Source organism: Solanum dulcamara, chromosome 1 (genome assembly GCF_947179165.1).
Source record: "Solanum dulcamara chromosome 1, daSolDulc1.2, whole genome shotgun sequence".
NCBI classification, from domain to species: domain Eukaryota; kingdom Viridiplantae; phylum Streptophyta; class Magnoliopsida; order Solanales; family Solanaceae; genus Solanum; species Solanum dulcamara.
Genome location: NC_077237.1, coordinates 80,806,997 through 80,829,041, shown reverse-complemented (window position 1 = coordinate 80,829,041; position 22,045 = coordinate 80,806,997). Strand labels below are relative to the sequence as shown.

Here is a 22,045-nt window from a genome sequence, read left to right as displayed (position 1 = left end):
ATGTATACAATACTGTTTTCCACATGTATTCCGTGTATACAGCCCAATATCAATATTCAAATCATGTATATTAGCTTTCTTTCCATGTATCAACTTTTCAGCAATTCGAGCAAGATGATGGAAGACTCAAAACTCAACGATATGCAAGGATGAAGTCCAAAAATGGACTTGAATTGATATCGCATGTACCAAAATAAAATTACATAAGCATCTACTCATTTAAGCTAAATCAAGGAATATTTCATGAGATTTTAAGGTATCAAATTGATGGGCATCTTGATGTGACTAACAACATATATATATATGTAGACAAAGAAAAGAAAAGAAGAAATATATTCAAGTAACTAAAAGACACGAAATTAATATATACGTTATACTAACTCAAATTTTAAAGAAAGAATTAAATCAATTAGGTCATGAAAGTTTTAATTAAATCATAAGTTTAGCATATTTTTTTTATCTAAATCATGTTAAAAGAATAAATTAAAAACATGAAACTATATATTGTCAAAGAAAATTACTTGGAAAAATAATGAACAAAACTAAGAGCTTTCATAAAATAATTCTAACACATGCTAGCTATAAAAAAATTATATCATTAATCTACTTATTCTTAATAATGCTAACTAAAAAAAATAAGATTACGAATCAATTAAATATAAAACATGAAATAATTAAATAAAATAAAGCTGAGAAAAGATTTTACCTCTTTTCAGATAGCGAGACTGAAGACGACGAGCGGAAGACGATTTTACCACCATCGAAGAACTTGACGAAACTCCAATCCACAAAAAAGAAAAAATTGAAAATTTAGATTCAAACTTTCGTGAGTTTGACGTTATAAGAACTCTGTTCTTAGCCTAAATTTTGACTTTAATCTCCTATTTTTCTCAAAGAAAAATATAAATTGAAAGCTATAAATTTTCACAACTTTTAGGCTGGAGACAAGAGTCCAAAATCCTAGCCAAATAAAAAAAAATTCTAACTTTGGAGTGGCTAAAAAATCTCACTTCTTTCCCTCTTCTTAATGAGAATATGAACCTTTATATAAGCTCCTAAAACCCCAAATTCTTCATGGATTTTCGATGTGGAGAACTGCATTGTTTTAGTCAAAAACCAATTAATTTGAAAATACAAACTATAATTAAACTAACCTAATTAACATAATATTTAGTTAAAAATAAAAAAAATTGAGATGATTTTCGAATAATCACATAAGTAGTAATTAAGGATATAGTTATATAAAAATATGTATATTATCCTAAAATTATATAAAAAGACAAAAATAGTTAGGAATAACATGAAAATATTTCATTTTTATAAAATTTAATTATTTCAAAAATGTTCAAAATTTAAAGAAACTCGATAGCTAATTTGTGTCGTGGAGGATCAAAATTGGGTATCAACATTGTGTAGTATATTTTAGATTTGATGTGACTTTTTCGGTGTTTATTATAAATGTTTTTCATAGTTTCCGTTAAATTCAATAGATAGAGTTCGATAAAAAAAAAAAAATCAAGAGACTAAAACTATTAACTTTTGACAAACTTAATGAATCAAAACTGTTAAATGCATACTTAAAGCGCTATTTTGAACTTACTCTCAAACATGAGGGACCATTTTTATCATTTTCTCTCAAACTCTCTAAACCCCTGAAAATTATTGCACCGGCGACTGTTCTTCGTGTGCTGTGTGTTGTATGCAGCCAATATTAGCTCCATTCACAGGTTAGCAATTTTCCTTTCAGACTGCATTTTTGTAATTTTTATTATTAGTATTTTTTTTGGCTAATCGTGATGTTCGAGCCAATTTTCTGTAGCAATTTAGATTGATTCATTGGGCAATCTGCTATAGTAGACGACCAAATGTGTTCGTAATTCTTGAAGAGTAAATTTCTGACTCATTTTTATTGATTGTTCTTCAGAGATACGCAATGGCTATCAATTCGAAGACGGAATTGACAGGTAAATATCCTCTATATGTGCAGCTTAGTTCTGTTTTTTGCTTGATTGAAGTGTTTACACATTGTTGAAAATTTGAATTATAATCATACATTGTGTCCTTAAAAGAGTGACTGGATTTGGAGTACGATCTTATTGCTCAATTTGGACTTTTATTTGGATATCATATATATCAATTTTTCAAAATGTAGTTTGTAATTAGAGTTAAATTGACAGTTTTACTCGTATGTGTAATGATTAAATATATGTTTTGAGGAATTTTTTTCATTGCCTGCTCGGAAGCTTAATTGATGTGTGTTTAAGTTCAGTTCAGTGTGGTGATGATTTTATGTTAACCCTATGAAGTTTGTGAATCTCATTTTTTTTATCAAGCAAACCGTTTTCTGTTTTATTGTTATAATTTTGAAAAAGTGAATTATCATATGTATTAACTAGACTGGTTCCATTCAGCTGAAAGCACGGCAAAGATTTTCTGTTTCAAAGAATCGATGTGTTTGTCGTCTGTGGATTTTCATTAGCTGCATTAGGCTCTAAGAAGCAGCGTAGAACATTTTGAAGGTGGAAGAGGAGAGTGTATCAGATGTGCCAGATTTCATCATAGGAAACCTGCCTTCACAAATTAGAGGTAGCATCTCTGGGGAAACCTCACATAGTATCTGCATAACTATTAAGTTGATTATAGAATCATCACCGTAGAATTGGCAAAGTATCTGCAGAACAAATAGTTGAATATAGAAAACAAAGTAGGAAAAAGAAATTATATTTCAAAGCATTAGCAAGTGCCATTAGTTTGACGTATGAGCTTTTCCATTTCACTTGGCTACTTTCATTTGCAAAATCATTGTTCTTTATACCTTTTACACATTTACAAATGATTCCTAGGATCTGTTGAAAAAGTTAGATAAATCAGACAATTGATGTTCCATTTTGCCACTTTTGATGATAAAAAGATCTTGCAGAAGATAGACTGAACTTTGAGGCACTCAAATCCCACCACAAGTCAAAAGCTATTGCATCAATCAGCAAACAGCAGAATCCATTTGATCTCTTACGCATACTGTATGGTAAGTTCTTCTAATTGCTCTGGAAGTCACCACAATGTTTTCTAGAGTTCTACTGATTAGATCAAGACTTTTAACTTTACTAGAGAGTGACTGACCCTTTTAATATGAACATGAAAAAGTGAAGATGAAAATAGAAGAATTGAGGAAAGAATTTTGCTTCTTCTGGTAAATTCTGTGTTGCCTTTGGGACTACTCACGATTACTTTCAGTTCACTTAATTATAAAAATTTCAGACGACTTTCGGATAACCGCAATAATATCAAGACTAAAATACAAAATTATGAAGTTTCAGGTGAAACAGAATTTGGCATACTTATAGTGTTACGCATGGACCATTGTTTGTGCTCTTTTGTGTCTTCACTAGGTCACCACTGTGCATGAAGTCCTCAAAGAAACATATGCAGAGGATGCAGTGCTTAGGAATTCATAAGCTAAGTTTATTCATTTATTTATTGACTAGAAGCTCATTCTATTAAAAAATTAGAGGTACATTATGCTTGAATGGCTTTTGAAAAGACTGGGGATTTAAAAGGTGGAAATGAAGCAAGCTTATTCAAGTTTACTGAAACCATCTCAGAAGTCAAGATTTTTGATCTGGTATCTTTGTATTTTCTTTATCTTCTTATTGCGGCACGTTGTTGGGAAAAATGGTGTTAATTTACTTCTCATCTGGTGATGGTGCAAAATTGTGAAGGTATTGCTGAATGATACCTTTAAGTGCTCTTCTGGATTGTATATGAACACGGTTGATGTTATATCTCTCTAGGTAGATTAGTTGAGAGTTATATTCCCGCAGCTTTTTTGTTTTAGTGTCTTTTTTGTGTTGCTTTTGATTTCTAGTGACAGATTCTAAACAAGGCCTTGTGGCCATTTACCTCTCCTTTTTGATCGAAATATCTTACACTGGACTTCTTTAGAGGGAGCTGTATCTGGAGCTGCTGCTGGTGTTGTTGTAGAAGCTGCTTTGTATCCAATTGATACAATTAAAACTAGACTTCAAGCAGGTTTATTCTGTTAAACATTTGAAGAATACCTTCTATGAATGTGCTTCCTTCTTCCTACTACTCATCTTTTTGGCACATACTAACTACTTCTCTAAAAGTTTTTTCACTTGACATTCTGTCTATGAGTAGTTAAGACAATGAGATTAGCTTTTGACAATTTTTAACTGCTTCTTAACCTTTTATTTCTCATCCATCAAGCTTTGAACTTGAGTATCAATTTTCTAAAGTTTTGATTTAAATTATACAAGGACTTCAGATAAGTGAATCTTGTCACCGCTTATACTAGACTAGTTGATTTGACCAGCTGTTCATGTTTTAATGTTAGGCAGTTCGTGGTGGGGGACAGATCATTTTGAAAGGTCTTTATTCAGGATTGGCTGGAAATCTTGTCGGAGTCTTACCGTAAGTAGTCTGGATGTCAAAAACTTTACTATATGAATCTGAATCCATGGATGAACTTCTTGTTCAATGTACATTGTGCATTATAAAAATTACACTCAGGTCAATTTTCAATACATTATGGGGTCATTTGATAGGAAGTATTCTGATAATACCTATTCAATACTATTCTTATACACAGTAAATCATGAAATTAATAATGAGGAAATTTCATAAATAGCTAAGAGAAAAAATTTAATTAGCCTCCATAGCTACAATATGCCTAATTGTGGTCCATAGCTTTGGTATAATTATTTCGTTTGTATATTTCCCGTGCATTTAATAATTTATACAATTCGTCTCTCAAATATTTTTGAGGAAAATGAGAGGCAATTTCAGTTGTGAAAAAGGAAAACAATCCCATAAATCACGGGTTTGTATCTCATTGGAGTTTCATACCAAAAACACAAATTACTAAATCTACAAACATCCACAAATTACTTATCAATTATAAATATAATAACAAATCCAGTAGTCAATTCATACACATACAAATTGTATACAAATTATATTCTGAAACATGTGCAAATTTTTCCTACAGCCTCTGACAGAAATGCAAGGTAAGGCTGCGTACAATAGATCCTTGTGGTCGGGCCCTTCCCCGGACCCTGCGCATAGCGGGAGCTTAAGTGCACCGGTCTGCCCTTTATACAAATTTTTCCTACAATTTTCATATAAATATCCAGAAACTATGACAACAAAATTATACTATAAAAAATATATAATCAATTTATACATTTATGTAAACGTACTATCTAAATCCTATGATTTACTATATACAAATCAAATGTATCAACAAATCATATACAAACAAGATAATTTTATACAAATTTTGAATTTATACAGTTATGAATTTTTATAACTTATACAAACCAAATGTACCAACAAAATCGTGTACAAACAGGGTACAAATGTATACAAACCAAATATCTTAACAAATCGTTTTTAATGATACGTATACAAATCAGACATAAAAAATATACAAATCAAAATGTACAAATACCTCAAAGATCTTCCCCATCTTGTTGGTCCATTGACTTAGGAGTCGGATCTCTATGTTCCCCCATTCAATCACTCATGGTCACTCATGACCATGAGTGTTGAGTTTAATTTTCTAGGTAATGGAAACCCTAGCTTTTTCCTTCACTTTAAATCTCAATTGGGTGACTTCTCAATCCAGAAATCAGTCAATTCGAAGCAAATCGATAACGACGACATACAGAGCAATAATATTGTCCCTAAGGATGAGGTGTATACAGAGAAGAAGATCGAGAAAGTGACCTAGGCAGAGAAGACCACGGAGGGAGACATAATTTTTGGGAGCAAGATTTGAGAGGGAGACACAAAATTTTTGAAATTTGATTGTGCTTGAGTGAATTAAGGAGAAAAATAAGTAAAAAAAAATTATAAAGAGAGAGAAAGTCTACTTTGTATAATTGGGGGAAACCGAAAATATGATAATGTATTTTGGATATACACAACCGGAAGTGGCCCCACGTAAATAGTATTAAATGTTAGTTGCGAGCAGTAATATTTTCTAACTATAGCTATGTTAAATAATTAAGTAGTATATGCTTGCTTAGTCACAAAATCTTCCCATTTATAATACAGGGTACTATTCCTATTCTAATACACCTTATTCATTTACTACAACAAACCAAACAGTTGAGAAAATATAATGCCAGCAAAACTAATCCATATTCTCCCGTTTTCTGTTATCACCTGTTGTTTCTTATGCTTCAGTTATTACATTATTTTGCTACTGTTACTGTTCTTTTTCCCAGAATGTTATGTAATGCTTTATCTCTTATTTGTGATGTTTTCTTTATCCAGTATGTTCTTTTTCTTACTGCTCTGTTATGCATGTCAAGATTAACATTATTACATTGTTCTTTGCAGAGCATCAGCAATATTTTTTGGTGTATATGAACCTGCAAAGAGAAAATTGTTGGACAGCTTCCCTGAAAACCTAAGTGCCTTAGTTCATTTGGTAAGTATTGCAACTCATAAGCTGTCAGCAACCCTTATTTTGTTATACTTTACTTTAGATAATCAATGATCTGGGTCCATGCAATCTGTGTCCGCAGTTTATAGCCTATAACTATATTAAATCCTAATTTAAGCTACAATCCTGAAGATGGAACGGGAACTCTTTGAACCTCTCACTGATCATTCGTTCTTATTTCTGGAAGTGTATTTAAAATTAACACATCTATGTGAGCATAGAAGGTAATTTTCAATTGTCCCTTTTTGACTTTCGAATTGTCTATTCATTTATATTGAATAAATTAAGAAAACGACCAGCAATAAATGTCCCACATTTCAAAAATATCGAAGTATAAAACTTTATTTACACTCAATTTAGACTGCAGGTGCTATTGGCGGAGCTGCTTCTTCTATTGTTCGTGTACCCACCGAGGTAATGAAACCTTAATTGTCCCGTCCAACGTTTTGGTGTTGCTTCACGGGTTTAAGGTATGAATAACTTACAGGTAGTTAAGCAAAGGATGCAGACTGGCCAATTTGCTTCTGCCCCTGATGCGGTCCGACTCATTGTTGCTAAGGAAGGGTTTAGAGGCCTTTATGCTGTAAGTAGGTTTTTTTTCCCAGGAATTTATCAGAAACTTGCATCTATGTTGAATGATGGTTTTCTTTGCCCAGCCCTTTGAAAACCCATGTTTTCTTTCTTGAGTGCAGGGGTATGGTTCTTTTCTACTGCGAGACCTACCATTTGATGCTATCCAGTTCTGTTTATACGAGCAGATGCGGATGGGGTATAAGTTAGCTGTAAGTTGGCTGTGTATTGATGCTTACACATCATCAATTTTCATCAAATTCAATATTACCCGTTCTCGGGGGCGGAGCTAGAGTACAGGTTCAGCCAAACCCAATAACTTTGGTCCAAACCTTGCATTTGTCTTAAAAATCCATTGGACATATACTAATTATTAATTTAGAACTCAATAACTTAAAAAGAGTAGAATCTTTAAACCCACAAGTTTCAAATCCTGGCTCTGCCTCTACTAGTTCAATGCCAAATGATTATATATATAAACTCTTCTCTCTATTCATAAATTTACAAAAGCTTGTTTTTATATTCTTATTGTTGGAAAAGAGACATTCGTTTGTTCTTGTGCAGGCAAAAAGGGACCTTAAAGATTCCGAGAATGCAATGATTGGTGCCTTTGCAGGTAGTCACATGTCTTAGATTATTTCCAGTTTCTGTGGTATCATCTGTTTCGACTGGTACATCTGTGGAAATCCCTCACTAAATAAACTATCCACGTGTAATCAATGTACTTTTTCAAATATCTGTATACACATGAAGATGACACATATTTATGAATCACGAGAGCCTTTTGCTTACAGTCTATGGAATATTTCATGGATTGAGGATCAATTTCGAGCTAATCTATGTTAGTTAGGACACGCTTCTTGAAAAAACAAAAGAAGGAGAATTTTAGAGATGCATTTCACTTGAAAGTGGTCCTTCATCTGATGTAGTGTCTTGGATGGTAAAGTCTCTTTCCTATTAGAAATCAATTGGAAATGGATGCAAAGAGACAATATGCAAAGCTTGTTTCTAGATTCTTCTTCTGATTATACATTTAATATCGCAGCAATAATTTCTGTTCTTCAGAGATCTGTTACATTTGAATCTTACATTAATTGCAGGTGCAATAACAGGAGCTATAACTACTCCCCTTGATGTGATAAAAACCAGAATGATGGTTCAGGTTTGGTGCCCTCACGTCTCTCTAACTGCACATCTCTCTCTTGTTAATTCATTATTGAAATCCTGACTGTTTATGTTTATTTTACGTTTGCAGGGTTCAGCAAAGCAGTATGAAGGCATTTTGCATTGTGTTAACACTATTGTAAGAGAAGAAGGAGCCTCTACTCTTTTTAAGGTAGTGACTTTGTGTTCTATGACTTACGTTATGTGCACAGGATTGGGTTGCACACATAGTGATTACAATTCCACTTTTCATCTTGTCACTCCGAAAAGAAGAGTGCATATGACTGATTGGCATAAACTTTCTTATACTGATTGGAGTATCAATTTTTATATTAGCTTGTCAGTTTGTCAGCCATAATATATGATAGCAGCAGCATCCGCGATCATTCTCTCTTTATATCGCGTTTTATTTCCGAAACTTTGCCCATTGAAATTTGACATGTTGTCTGTCCTCTTTCATTTGTTGGAGGGAAAGAAGGTCCAAAGTAATACCAAGTCCTTCGAACATTTAATCTCTTCAACAATTTCATATAAAAACCACTAGGAGTTCTAATATTGCAATAGAGTTCAGCATGGAATTCTTGTGGGAAGTGATGTCTATATACAATGTTGACAATTAATTAAATATAACTTAGATGATCAAGCAAGCTGAACTAATTTTTTACAGTTGTATTGCAGGGAATAGGGCCGCGAGTACTTTGGATAGGTATTGGAGGATCCATATTTTTTGGTGTTCTTGAAAGGACAAAAAAATTAGTTGCTGCAAAACACCCTGTTGATTAGAATTTGAATCCTTATCAATTTGTGTCAGGTAAATTGTAGCTACGCGACCGGACATAGTTCTTTCGAAATGTTTCTTCATTTGTCAATGATTTATTGTTGGTTGAACCCTGCTGATTGAGGGCAGCGTATAGCTGGGTTTTAGTGTAATGCAGGAAGAATTGGGTCAATATTGTGCAGTTTGCCTTTCCCCTTTTCCTTTTCTTCTGCACTACTATTCTCAAACTATTATACTTTTATTAAAGAAAATTTGAAAGTTTAGAAAGGTTTACATGACATTTTAAATCATATAAATATTACATGATAATCATCTAATAATTAAAAACTTTAACATTGCTTCATATTCTTGGGAGATCAATTCTTTCAGTCGATAGATCAACATGTCAAAATCATGTTGGCCCTTCAGCAAGCTGAATCTAACATAATGATCTTCTGCTAAGAATTTTCTACCTGGACGACCTATAATTTTTGCAACTCTAAAGACTTCTGCGCAGTTTTTATCTTCTTTCCTCTTACACTTTACCCATGCATAAGCTGCCATCAACGTCACAACAATTTCTCTTTTAGAACGCACAGACACACACAAGCACACAGTGCATAGGTAGGATAATTTGTGCAAATGTTATAGGCCTATATATATTGTTACAAAAGTATATTTATGTAGAAGTTTTCTTAGAGTAAAAAGGAAAAGTCACCTGGAGATGGCTCTCTGGTTCTTTCAAGAAATGTGCAATACTGAGCTGGAATTGTTTGGAGGCTAAAATGTTTAGTAAGGGAGAAGATGTGACTCAATTTTTCCCAGCGATCCCTCAAGATTTGCTGTGCAAAATTGAAGATTTGCTTGCCTTCTCCTTGAACAACAACTTTCAAAAGTGTTAAAGCTCTCAACTGGACATCCTTTGAGATCCCCATTTCAGCCAAATCAATAAATTCCATCATTCTTTTATGCACTTTCACATCTTTCACAATAGCCCACCTGCATTAATGAATAGCAATTAGCCTCTTTTCAGCTTCTATAATTGAAAAATAGTCATTGTTTTGGATCTTATATAAATTAAAAAATAGCTACCATTCTCGAGTTTTAAATTTAACTAGAGAAATCCATGATGATGTGCTCTGGAGTTTCACTTGTGGAATTTGAAACTCCAAAACGACGACTATTTTTCACTTGGAGAGTTGTTTTTAATACCCAAATCTGGTTCTAGCATGACCAGTGAGCTTAGACATGGAGAAAATCATGAGATCTTCATCAGCAGGTGCTGGAATTGCTGTGTAATGAGGCCAGTAATAAGCATGATCATAAATGGGCTTCACATTTGGGCCTTTTAGAACTGGACTTTCCAAATTTCCATCTGGATTGTTTGGTGAAGTCACAAACTCAATCACATTTCCAGCAAAATCTGATTTGTTCTTCAACATGGATGAGTCTCCTTCAAATTCGTAATGACGTGTTTGAAAGTATTCCGTTTGATGCTTATAAAGCTGATAAAAAGTACTTTTGGTGAGAAACAATTTACGTTTGACCAATAAATTTTTAAAATACTTTTGAGCAACAATTACTGTTTGACCAAGCTTTTCCAAACTACTTTTCTCAAAAATATTTTTAAATAAAGTGCTTTTGGAGAAAAAAAAAATTAAACTTCTAAAATACAGCTTCTGCTGCTCCGTAGAAGGAGTTATTTTCTCTCAAAAGCTTGACCAAACACCTTACTTTATTAAAATAATCATTTTTGATCTCCCAAAAACTTGGCCTTAACCTGGACCTGATGGGTATGGAAGTGATTTTTTTCAAGAAAGCTTGGGGGTTATAGGAGAAGCTGTGCTCAAGGTAGTCTTACAATTTCTAAGGAATGAGAAACTGCTTAAACAAGTCAATGCTACAATGATTTCCCTGATTTTTAAGAAATCTTGCTACAATATGCTTTACAAATGCATATCTAAGGTGTTATGTGTGAAATTGAGAAAGCCGTTCTCCCACTTGGTTGCAGAAAACCAGGCAGCATTTGTAGCAGGCGGATCACTAGTGCATTATGTGCTTATTTGCCATGATTTGATGAGGCGTTACAAAAGGAAGACATTTCCTAGATGTTTGATGTTGATTGACTTAAGGAATGCATATGCTATGGTAAGTTGGGAGTTTATAGAGGAGCCTTTGAATGGATATGGTTTTCCGGTGTCATTTGTCCACTTAGTTATGGTTTGTATTACCTCAACTAAGTTCTCAGTCAAGGTCAATGGAGATGGACATGGGTATTTGAAGGAAAAAGGGGGTCTGAGACAAGGTAATTCAATGTCTCCCCTTATTTTTGTGTTGGCAATGGAGTACTTGACTAGGACTTTGAGAATGATGATTGGATTGCCTGGCTTTAAGTATCACCCTATGTGTAAGGGGATGAAGCTCACCCATTTGATATTTGCAGATGACCTCATGATTTTTTGTAAAGGTGATGTAAACTCAGTACGAGAGTTATGGAGGCACTTAAACACTTTAGTAGTGTAACTGGGCTAGTGGCAAATGAGGAAAAATCTAACATCTTCTTGGTTGGTATTGCAGACAGTGATCAAGCAGAGATACTGGACATTCTAGGTTTCTCAATAGGTTCACTACCTATAAGATACCAGGGATTACCATTATTTTCAAAGAAATGCGGGAAAATGGATTGTCATCAGTTGGTTGAAAAGATCACATATAAGATCAGTGTTGCTTACTCTAGGAATATTTCTAATCATAAATGATGTCTTGTTTCCCATTTATAACTTTTGGGGCGGGGTGTTGTTTTCATATTGCCCCAAAGTATTCTAAACGAAGTTGACAGGAAGGATAGAGATTATCTCTGGGGGAAAATGGTTGAACATTATACGATATCTTTAGTGGCTTGGGAAAGAGTATGTACACCCGAGAAATGTGATGGGCTTTATCATTAAAGGATGTAGGAAATGGAATGAGGCATCTGTTGGAAAATAATTGTGGCAATTGTCCGGGAAACAAGACATATTATGAGTGAAATGGATGCATGAACTGTAAAGTAGGGAAGCATTTGGAAACATACACCATGTCTACTGCTTTCAATTGGTATTGGAGGAAGCTAAGTGGCCTCAAGATGGACATGTTACATTGGTACCAAAATGGTAGGTACATACTCACACAGTTTGGTACGTACTCAATTATACAGAGCTACAATGCTCTACTTGGAAAACGGAGAAGAATGGAAGTAGCTGGAGTATTAGAGAATGAATTACCGCGTAATAAGGAATTTTCTTTGCAACCACTTTTGTTGAATATTTATCCAGGGAAGAGCATGAACTGCAGCATGTAGGAGCTGAGTAGAGCCTGATCCAAAGACAATGTATTTTCCATGTGTAATAGCATTGTTGGCAATTGCATGTATTTTTCTTATGTTTTTGTCAAGCTCTTTGGATATGTAGGACTGATTAGGAAATAAATAGCTCATTCTATGCCAACCTGCTACTACTACTGCACTGCTAGCTGCATTTTGCATCCAGAATGGTTCCAAGAATAGAGGATCACCACTGCATATTAATTTAATTAACAATCAATAACACAATAAAATGATGAAAGTACATTACATTACATTATAGAGATGGATGATTAACGATAATAACAATATCATATTCAGTGTAATTTCACATGTGAGGTGGAGATCAAAAATTAACAATAATAATATATTTAGTGTAATTTCACAAGTTAGGTATAGATGGATTATTAACCACAATAACATATTCAGTGTAATTCCACATGTAAGGTAGAGGCTAGAGATGGATGATTAACAACAATAACATACACAATGTAATTCTACATATGAGGTAGAGACTAAAGATGGATGATTAACAATAATAACATACTAGTGTAATTCTACATATGAAGTACAGACTACAGATGATCATTAACAACAATAACAAACACTACTAAAAAATCAGTATGTCTTCATTCAATGGCTATTCTCATATATATTTTGATTGAATCAGTGAAAAAAAGAAAAATGTCCAATGGCTATTCTCAGTATTTCAATGAAAATTTGTTGTCCACCGTGAGTTTTTCTAGTGCGCTCATTCAGTGGGAATTGAATGGGATCAAGAAGTCATGTTTTATAGTACAAATTTCTCATTGATTCACGATGTGCTTTAGATGCACGTGGTTCCAAGTTAATGCTAGATAAAAAGGATTTCAGTTACGCAAATAGTGTCCTAGGGGCCAACCCAGCACCGACCGGCTAAGACTTCCGTGCAGTAAAAGTGGAAAAATCTTTATTTCTAATAGTGTTATCCAGTATGATTCCATAGATGAGATAGAGATGGGTCATTGAGATTGTAACCCAAAAAAATGAATTGGAGGAAGGAGAATATTACTCTTCAGCATCAGCAGAACAATTGGGGGAAAATAAAGAGCAATCAATGCCAGCATAACAAGAATAGCATTTACCAACATGGTTTGTGGAGCAGTGGTGAGACTGCTTCACCCTTAATCATAGGTCTTGGGTTCGAGCTCTGGATATAGAAAAAGTCATGTTGGGAGCGCTACCCCGAATGTGCCCCGCAATGCGCAATCTGGATATAGTGGGGCTCCACGGGCTCCGGACACCGGGTGGAAAAAAAAAACAAGAATAGCATTCACAAATAGGCTTTCCATCACCATTAATATAACCATCAATATAGGCTCTTCCAAGGCCAGAACATGAAATTGAAGCAACTTTTTCTGCTTCTTCTGCTGCTCTTTGGCTCCAACTCAATTTCTCCTTATCATAATAATACATTTTACTAAAAAAATATATATTCACAAGCAACTAAAACAAAGTGACACAAAACATAACTAAACCTCTTAATCTTTGCCATTATGTATTGTCTTCCTTTTCTTTTCTTTGAGAACTAATTTGAAGGCTTCTGCAGTGAACAAACGCTATAATATGTATACCTTTTTTTTCCTTGGTGAAAGGGATATAAAAAATAGAGGAAAAAAAATGTGTAAGACTGGCAGGTAAGAGTGGGAACATGCTATTTAATTTTTGAACAAACAACACAAATTCCACTAGTTTAGGGGCTAATTATCTGTCTTCCCGTTAATTTTCGATATTACAATTAATTACTGTCATATTTCGGGACTCCAGATACATGTATCTGGCGCATCCAGATAAATGTATCTCGAATTCATGGTCAGCACATACATATAATTATGTGTATCTAAATATGAAATGTAATTGAAAGAGAATAATTTAGAAGCAAATCATGCACGCGTATAACTACTCTAGAATCCAAAAAAAAAAGTCAAAATTTCAAAATTCTTCCCTTTTTTCGAGAATTGGAAATATTTTCACTTCTTTCCTGAATTTCTTCTCCAATCACTGTTTCTATTAATTCGAATTTCGAGCTTTCTTGGATACACGTCGATATCCATATATTGGAAAAATGAAAAAAAAAAGGGTAGATATTATTGAAAACTACTGGAAAAAAATATTATTGGAAACTGACTGCGAGTAAATACATGACCTATATACATTTGCAAGATACGTAACACATATATGAAAGAATCAACAGATACACATCAATTCATATGGATATCAAATACACCATGCACAACTCAGATTCATACCCAGTTACACAACAAATACATAACATACATATGGCAGATACATGATACATAACATATCTACCCACTTAGGGGGCCAAATCCATCGGTGGCCTCTTAAAGTTGGCACCAATTTTCACTTAGACACTTCAACCGGGCGATGTTCACTTTAAACACCTCATGTAGGGGCCCGCTGTTTCATTTTAACACTTTTTGCTGACATGACAAAGTGAGTGTGATACACTCAACAATAACGCGTGAAAGGCTTTATTTAACCATTTTTTATTTTATTTTCTCTTTTTCTTCTCCATTTCTCAAGGCACCACCTTCCACCATTTTTCCAAGCCTAAACTCCCTCAATGGAGGTCGAATTTTTTATTCAAATCCGTTTCCAAGCCATTTTTTTCTTCTTCATTGTATTGCTTTTCTAAATCTACCATCACCTCCCTCCACTTTTTTCGCCGGAAAAATGGATACCAACACCCATATTTCATATTTCTTCTCTCTTTATTTCTTCCTCTCACTCTTTTCTTCCCACAAAACAACACTAAAAGAAAGAAAAGGAATAGCTATGAAAAGTAAAAGAAAAGAAGAAATTTTTAAAAAAGCACAAAAGAGATTTTTGAGTGTAATAAAAAAGGATGATTTCCAATGGAAAAGGAGGGTAAGGTACCATCACTGCTCTCCACCTTTTTCACCGAAAAAAATGAATACCAATACTCATATTTTATATTTTTTCTTTCTTTCTCTCCCTCCCTCCTCCCCCTCTCTTTTTCTCTCTAAACAACATCAAAATAGAAAGAAAAAAAAAGCTCTGAAACAACTTTAAAAAGAAGATTAAGAAAAAAATAAAGAAAATTGTTGGGTGTAGTGGAGAAGACAACTACCATTGGGGCGGGGAGGGGCGGGGGGGGGGGTTGCAATTGATTTTTTTAGAATAATGTTTTTATTTTATTTACTAAGTGAATTTTAAAATAATTTTTAACTTAAAATAACACATGTAATCATTTAATTGGTTGTTTGTCACGTCATCAACGAGTGTATTACACTCTCATTCTATTTTTTGCTTATTGTCAAAAAAGTGTCAAAATGACACAGCGGGCCCCTACATGAGGTGTCTAAAATAAACATCGCCCGGTTGAAGTGTCTAAGTGAAAGTTGGTGCCAACTTTAAGGGGTCACCGATGGATTTGGCCCACTTAGAGAGAGAATTAAGTGGGTAGATAAATTAGGGGCTCTATTCTAAGCAAATTTTAAGAAATGATGTATTTCAATGTATCCGATTCCAAATTTGGTACATAATTATTAAATAGGGATAATAGGTAATTATTTAAAAGTATAGTTGAAAGGTACCTTGAACAGTTTGGGCATGGATGAGTACTATTCGGTTTGTCTGTGTTGTGACAGTCAAGCGGCCATTATATGTAGCAAGGAATCTGGTATTTAATGAACAAACCAAACACATTGAAGTGAATTGTTACTATGTACGGAATGAGTTGGTAGCTAGCCGACCATACATCTCTAAGAGCCCGTACCAACTTAAAGCCCCTTTTTAACTTTTGGACGTGTTTGCCTAATGCTGACTTTAAGCTATAAAGTTCTTAAAGTCAGTCAAAAATGAAAAGTTAGGATTCCTAACTTTTTTTTTCAAAGTGCTTAAAGTCATTTTCTTTGACCATGAAAATTACTTTTATATCCCTTATATTTTAACTAAATTTCCAAACTACCTTTTTTTATTCTTTTAACCCTAAAATTCACGTCATAAGCACTTTTATCCAAACACTCAACTGCTTATTTATAAAAATAACTTTCAGCACTTCAAAGTTCTAAAAGCACTTCATACATAAAAGTTATTTTTTTTAAGTCAATCCAAACGGGCTCTAAGCTATGTTCCCATGAATTAGCTGATATTTTTACAAAGGTGTTGAAAAAGTTGCAGTATGAATATTTACTTGGCATGTTGGGCATTCGGATCCTCATGCTCCAACTTTAGGAGGGCAAATGGAGTAAATATGATAAATTGTATTTATGATGATTATGTAATTGTAATATAATTAGAAAAAGAAATTATTGTATTTCTAGTAAGACAGGAAAAGGGGAAGCCCTAGTATGACTATCATGAATTTTATATAAGAATGTGATATTGTGAATATTGAATAACAAGAAGGAAGAGGAAATTTCTCCCAAAAATGTCTCTTGTTTTTCGTTTCTGCATCTTTGTTTTAACATGAATCCTTTTTGAAAAACATGCGCATTAATTTCATTCGCTATTTATTGTCACGGCGATTTAGCAAACTTCGCCCGCATTAACCTGTCGCAATTGATTTTGGCGATGTTAACTGCAAGATTTGATAAATCGCCGTGACAATAAATATATAGCGAAGGTTTTTAGTCTCCATATATTGCACTTTTAACCTCCACAAATTGTCCCTTTTTTGATAGTGTGTGTGGGGAGAAGTCTATTTTCCATCCATTTTCGATGTTTGGAAATTTTCATTGTCTATACAAAATGACAAAACAAATATAAATAATGACATTTAGACAATAGACAAGGTATACCACTTAGGGATATACAAAAATCAAACTCAAAAAAATGTTATTGAGTTAATGTTATTGTGTTATTGGGTTAATGGATTTTTAATGATTTTATAAAAAAATTATTGGGTTATTGATTCGATATTGGTTTTTAATATTGGGTTATTGGGCAAACCAATAACTCATTAAGATAATAGTAATTTACTACTTTACCCCTAAACAAATATTAAATATTAATATCAATACTTTATTGGTTACTATCTTTGTCATTTAGTCTTCATTTCACATTATTGTCCTAGTTCTTTTATTTGTATTGCACCTGTAGAGTTCTTTTCATGTTAGTCACTATTATTTCTATTTTAGGAGCATTTCGTAAAGTTATATTATTGTCTTGTCGTGCCAAATTGATGAAGAAGTCATATCATTATTTTCTGAACATTTTTTTATTGGTTAAACCAAAAACCGAACGTTAAAAACCAAAATTGATAAACCGAAAATCAATAAAAAATATAGCATATTTCAAAATCGAAAACCGATAAACCAAATCGATAATATATAAAGCCGAACCAAATCCCCCGATGCACACCGTGATATCACTATCACTAGTATTATATAAATTTAAACACAAATAAATTTAAGAACAATTACGGTAATATGTAGTGGGATACAAATGAACATTTTGAAAAATCACGTGTTTAGTCAAACCTTAGGTAGATCGTGAATTTTATATTACTTTTGACCTATCCCAATGATTCTGGAATGATATTATATGCATAGTGCACATGAAAACAATTAAAGCTCTTGCCAGTAGTGATACATGGATATTTATGGAATTAAGACTTTGGAGTGTTCATGGATGGTGTGCCACATGGGTACTATCCAGCTTCTCATCACAAGCAAATCTCTCAAAGAATAAGAAGTGAATGACTATCTAGATTGGTCCTTTCATATTAAATAGAGTCAAAACTGTCATTATTAAAATATGTGGTGCAGTAAATAGAATTTTTTTTTATTTAATTAGAGATCTCGATTTCAAACTCTTTTTATAAAAAAAAAATCCTTAATTGGGAAAGTCACCCCGAATAAATTCTACCCAACAAAAATCTAAAAAATTAGTCGAGGTCCTATGCGAATAACAAGTATGGAAACCACCCCAACAACAACCAAAAAAAAATGTCAAAACTGTCACTACTTTAAAAGAATTCCTAAACCTGAACTGACGCTTAACAATACTTTTAAAAACATGCCTTCATTATAAAGTAATCTCTAAAAGAATTAATCATATTTTTCTTGAGTATCCAACTCGACTACATACTGGACTAATTTGGCATTAATGACATTATTATAATTTATTAGCTAGTGTTAAAGAACCTTAAACCAAACCAATGGATACTAATTGCAAAATAAGTAGTCTTGTACGGAGAAAAACAACTGCATGTGTCTAGGAAAGATCCTCAATTTTAGTGAAGTTGTCAAAATTGTAGACAAAGAGGATTTAGATGAAGAAGCAAGAAGATATACGAAACCAATATACGAGCAATGGGCAGTTATAAAAAAAATATACAGTCAAATCTTTCTGTAATATTGTTGTTTATCAAAATATTTTTTGTTATTATTATAAAATGAAATGTCATCACACAAAACATATAATTTCTCCTTACATAAAATTGCATAGCAGCTCACGGGTAGCTGTTTGTGGACAACAAAACTTATCGCATGCAACTTAGACCTTCAATTGTACTTATACTAAAAACCTCATGTAGATTTTTATAAATTAGATGATAGGAGATTTCGAAGTTAAATTCTTATAAATGGCCTTGATGCAACTTGGTTTGCATCAATAATTACATTTTATAGCGGTATTTTTATATAATTATAAAATGTAGCTATATTTTACATTTTATAGTAAATATACATTGATACACGTATTCCAAAATCATAAGTAGAATTCTTGTATGCACTTGCATATATGGCATCTGTGTATATTTAAAGTATCAGTGTATATACATTGATATTATATACGTGCACATACCATTATACACTATGTTTTGAAGGAAAAAATATAGGAAATATCACTTTTTCTGTGCAAAAGGGCAGAGTTTTTGGCTAAAATCATCCCTAAATTATGGCTTAAACATAAGGCACATCCTTATATTATCTTAATAAACAAAAAACATCCCTATACTATTTCAAAAGTTGCAAGATCCATCCTTCTGTTAATTGCAGTCAAGAAACTAACGACACCAACCAAAAAAACGTGTCAAATCCGTGACTTTTCCCACCCCAGTCTTGATTGTCTTCCACCTCCAGGATCAAACAAGTAGGAGGCTTCAAAATTTACCTTTTTAGTTCGAAAATAGACAATCTTTTTGTTGAAATTCTTATTCATATGCTGTCACTTGCAAATTTTCTCTTCTTTCTTGTTCTTATAGTGCTTTAATTGTTTAATGTATTTGATATATGTTTTCGTCCTTTTTTGTTATTCTGAGAGAAATTATTGTTTCCTAAGAACAATTAGAAATAATCAAGATTTTTTAAGTCGGTGTTAATATGTCCATTACATGTTTGATGAAATGTCAAAAAAAATTGCAAATTTTCTTATTTTCTTTTCTGATTGTGGGTTTGGATAGTTCCAATGTTGCACTCACTTAACAATACATAAAGAAGTATCTGGATGCTAGATAGATTAAAATAAAATCAAAGTAGGATTAATCTAGAGAGGCACCATTCTCATCTGCATTGGTATCATAATATTTTAAATTTTATACTGAATCTAAATTCTGAATTCGCATAATTTTCTATTTGAAGTTAAGAGAAAGTCGAAGTATGAATTAACTTTTTCATACTTTCTGGGAGTGGTGCCGTAAACCTAGGACTAATAACACGTATCATTATTTGGTGTTAGGGTGAATTTGGTATTCTCTGGTGTTCAGATCAAAAGAAACTGCAAGTTTTTGAAGCCTTATTTAGGGGGGTTAAAGCCATGTGCTTGGAATTTTTGTTTTTTGTGCTGTGAGATTTTTGACAAAGATGGATGGAAGGAGGAATCTCGCAATTTTTAAAATAGTATAGGGATGTTTTTTGTTCAGTGAGATAATATAACGATGTACCTTATATTTTAGCTATAGTTTAGGAATGATTCTAGCTCAAAACTCCAAAAGGGCACACTAATCTATTTTGAGGTCCTAAAAAGAATAAGTATTCAAGCTAGTTCTAAATGAAATCTAGATTTCCTATCATTTAATCTGTTGGGCTTTAGAAGAATTTAGTGGGCTTCATGCAGCTTTCACAAGAAGAAACCTTTAAACCAAGCCAAATAAAAGTAAGTTACTGGATGGAAATAGCCACGTTATGGACTTTTTTCCTCATTGGATTTCACTTGTTGGATCTTGTATACTCTTTTAACAACTTCAAAATTTTGTTGAGAGTGATATCACTTATAAGTTCCCCATTTATGTGTGTAAAATTAAACTAGGTGAAGTGCACAAATACTCGTTTTGGGGTTGTTATATAATTTAGGAAAAATTATCAAATTACACACCTTATATTCCTATATTTTCAATTATTCTTTGTCATTTGTAAAAATTTCAAAAATTCCTCTTCTGATACATAGGAATGATGCTGATACATCGCGATTTGATACATAAGTCTTTTTCATGATACATCGCTAGTTGATACAAATCAAACACAAAATATATCAGCAAAACATAAGTTTTATTGCTATTTTTGTTGTGTTCATGATATATTAGGTGTTATAAGCTGATTCATAAGTTTTATTGATATTACAATGTTTGGTTTGTATCAACTAGCGATGTATCATGAAAAAAACTTATGTATCAAATCGCGATATATCAGCGTCATTCTTATGTATCAGAAATCTGGAAAAAGAGGGAATTCGGGTAATTACCAAAAAAGTCGGGATAAATTGTAATTAGACTTTTTTACTATGGGATTTAAGTAAAATACCCATGAAAAATTTATACTTAAAAATTAAATTTTTTTACAAATTTATGGGAACAACTTTACATGTGCGGTTTTAGTTGCGAAATTCACATCTAACTTCAGTCATTTTCGTCTGAAGTATGGCTCGCCAAGACCACAATTTTTACTGAAGTTGTAGCCTAGTTTCCTGTCATGTCAATTTGTTGGCCTTTGGAAGAATTTAGTTGGGCTTCATCGCAGCTTTAATTATAGCAAGTTAGTAGATGGAAATAGCCATGTTATGGACTTCTTCTATTGGATTGGAGTTGTTGGATTCTTCAAAATTTTGCTTCGACTGACACCACTTATATGTTCCCCATTTGTTCGTGTAAAACTAAACAGGCTAAATGCACAAATACTCCTTTTTATGCCTAAAATTAAATATTCGACCTAGTAAAGTAAACCTCGAAAGACTATAAGTAAGAAGACAAACGAAAAATATACCAAAAGTAAATGCAATAATTTAACGTGGTTCGGTCAATCAACCTATATCTACACGAGAAGATGAACAATCTATTATGTAAAAGAAAGTACATAATATTGAGAAATAACCCCACAAATTCATTAGAATAAAAAAAGGTTTACAAGTGTTATCAAATATACTAAAAAAAAATCAATTATTCTATGAGGACAAACCTGACAATGCAACTTCACGTCTAACTTCGATCATTTTTGTCTGAATATGATTCGCCAAGACCAACTTCAAATAATTTCAAAAGAAGTTGTTGGTCAGTTGATTATTGAAAACCCTTTCCCTTTAGATATTTTCTCCAACTTATATTATATGATTTTATTATTTTACCCATTGTTTCACTCTCCAACCGTCCAAAAACTTTTTGATTGGTTTTCTTGAGTTTGATTCCACGACTGAGGCAAAATATAATTAAATAATAATAGGTTGCCACGATTACAGATTAGGCTTTAATTAAAGTATTAATTAATTACTATAATCTCTACTTTTG

At 32.9% G+C, this 22,045-nt stretch overlaps 2 protein-coding genes across 7 annotated transcripts; one reads left to right on the top strand and one right to left on the bottom strand.

The window, feature by feature from the left end:
• Window positions 1-1,609: 1,609 nt before the first annotated feature.
• On the top strand, window positions 1,610-12,448 carry LOC129879986 (S-adenosylmethionine carrier 1, chloroplastic/mitochondrial-like). Of its 6 annotated transcripts, none has more exons than XM_055953779.1 (14): window positions 1,610-1,727; window positions 1,925-1,964; window positions 2,912-3,025; window positions 3,943-4,029; window positions 4,359-4,431; window positions 6,367-6,457; window positions 6,833-6,886; window positions 6,960-7,055; window positions 7,165-7,254; window positions 7,607-7,658; window positions 8,143-8,204; window positions 8,298-8,378; window positions 8,885-9,017; window positions 10,975-12,448. In XM_055953779.1, the coding sequence occupies exons 2-13, from the start codon at window positions 1,934-1,936 to the stop codon at window positions 8,987-8,989; spliced, it is 936 nt and encodes a 311-aa protein (XP_055809754.1). In that variant the 5' UTR covers window positions 1,610-1,727; window positions 1,925-1,933; the 3' UTR covers window positions 8,990-9,017; window positions 10,975-12,448. The 6 variants fall into 6 exon arrangements, with proteins under 6 accessions (XP_055809754.1, XP_055809762.1, XP_055809780.1 ...); XM_055953787.1 differs by lacking the exon at window positions 10,975-12,448 and adding an exon at window positions 10,243-10,261; XM_055953805.1 differs by lacking the exon at window positions 10,975-12,448 and having other exon boundaries at window positions 2,924-3,025; window positions 8,885-9,262.
• Window positions 9,294-14,094, bottom strand: LOC129894688 (tryptophan aminotransferase-related protein 4-like). The gene is given in 8 exon segments (XM_055970352.1): window positions 9,294-9,520; window positions 9,682-9,962; window positions 10,176-10,468; window positions 12,227-12,267; window positions 12,270-12,517; window positions 13,355-13,424; window positions 13,617-13,788; window positions 14,089-14,094. Coding segments are annotated over 8 exon segments (1,338 nt in total).
• Window positions 14,095-22,045: the final 7,951 nt, after the last annotated feature.

What these genes read in the sequence shown, in the direction of transcription:
- LOC129879986 (XM_055953779.1), top strand. Translation starts at nt 1,934, where the DNA reads ATGGCTATCAATTCGAAGACGGAATTGACAG. An exon ending in TTCGAAGACGGAATTGACAG is followed by an intron (nt 1,965 to 2,911) that starts GTAAATATCCTC and finishes GATGATAAAAAG; the next exon opens with ATCTTGCAGAAGATAGACTG. An exon ending in AATGATTGGTGCCTTTGCAG is followed by an intron (nt 7,659 to 8,142) that starts GTAGTCACATGT and finishes CATTAATTGCAG; the next exon opens with GTGCAATAACAGGAGCTATA.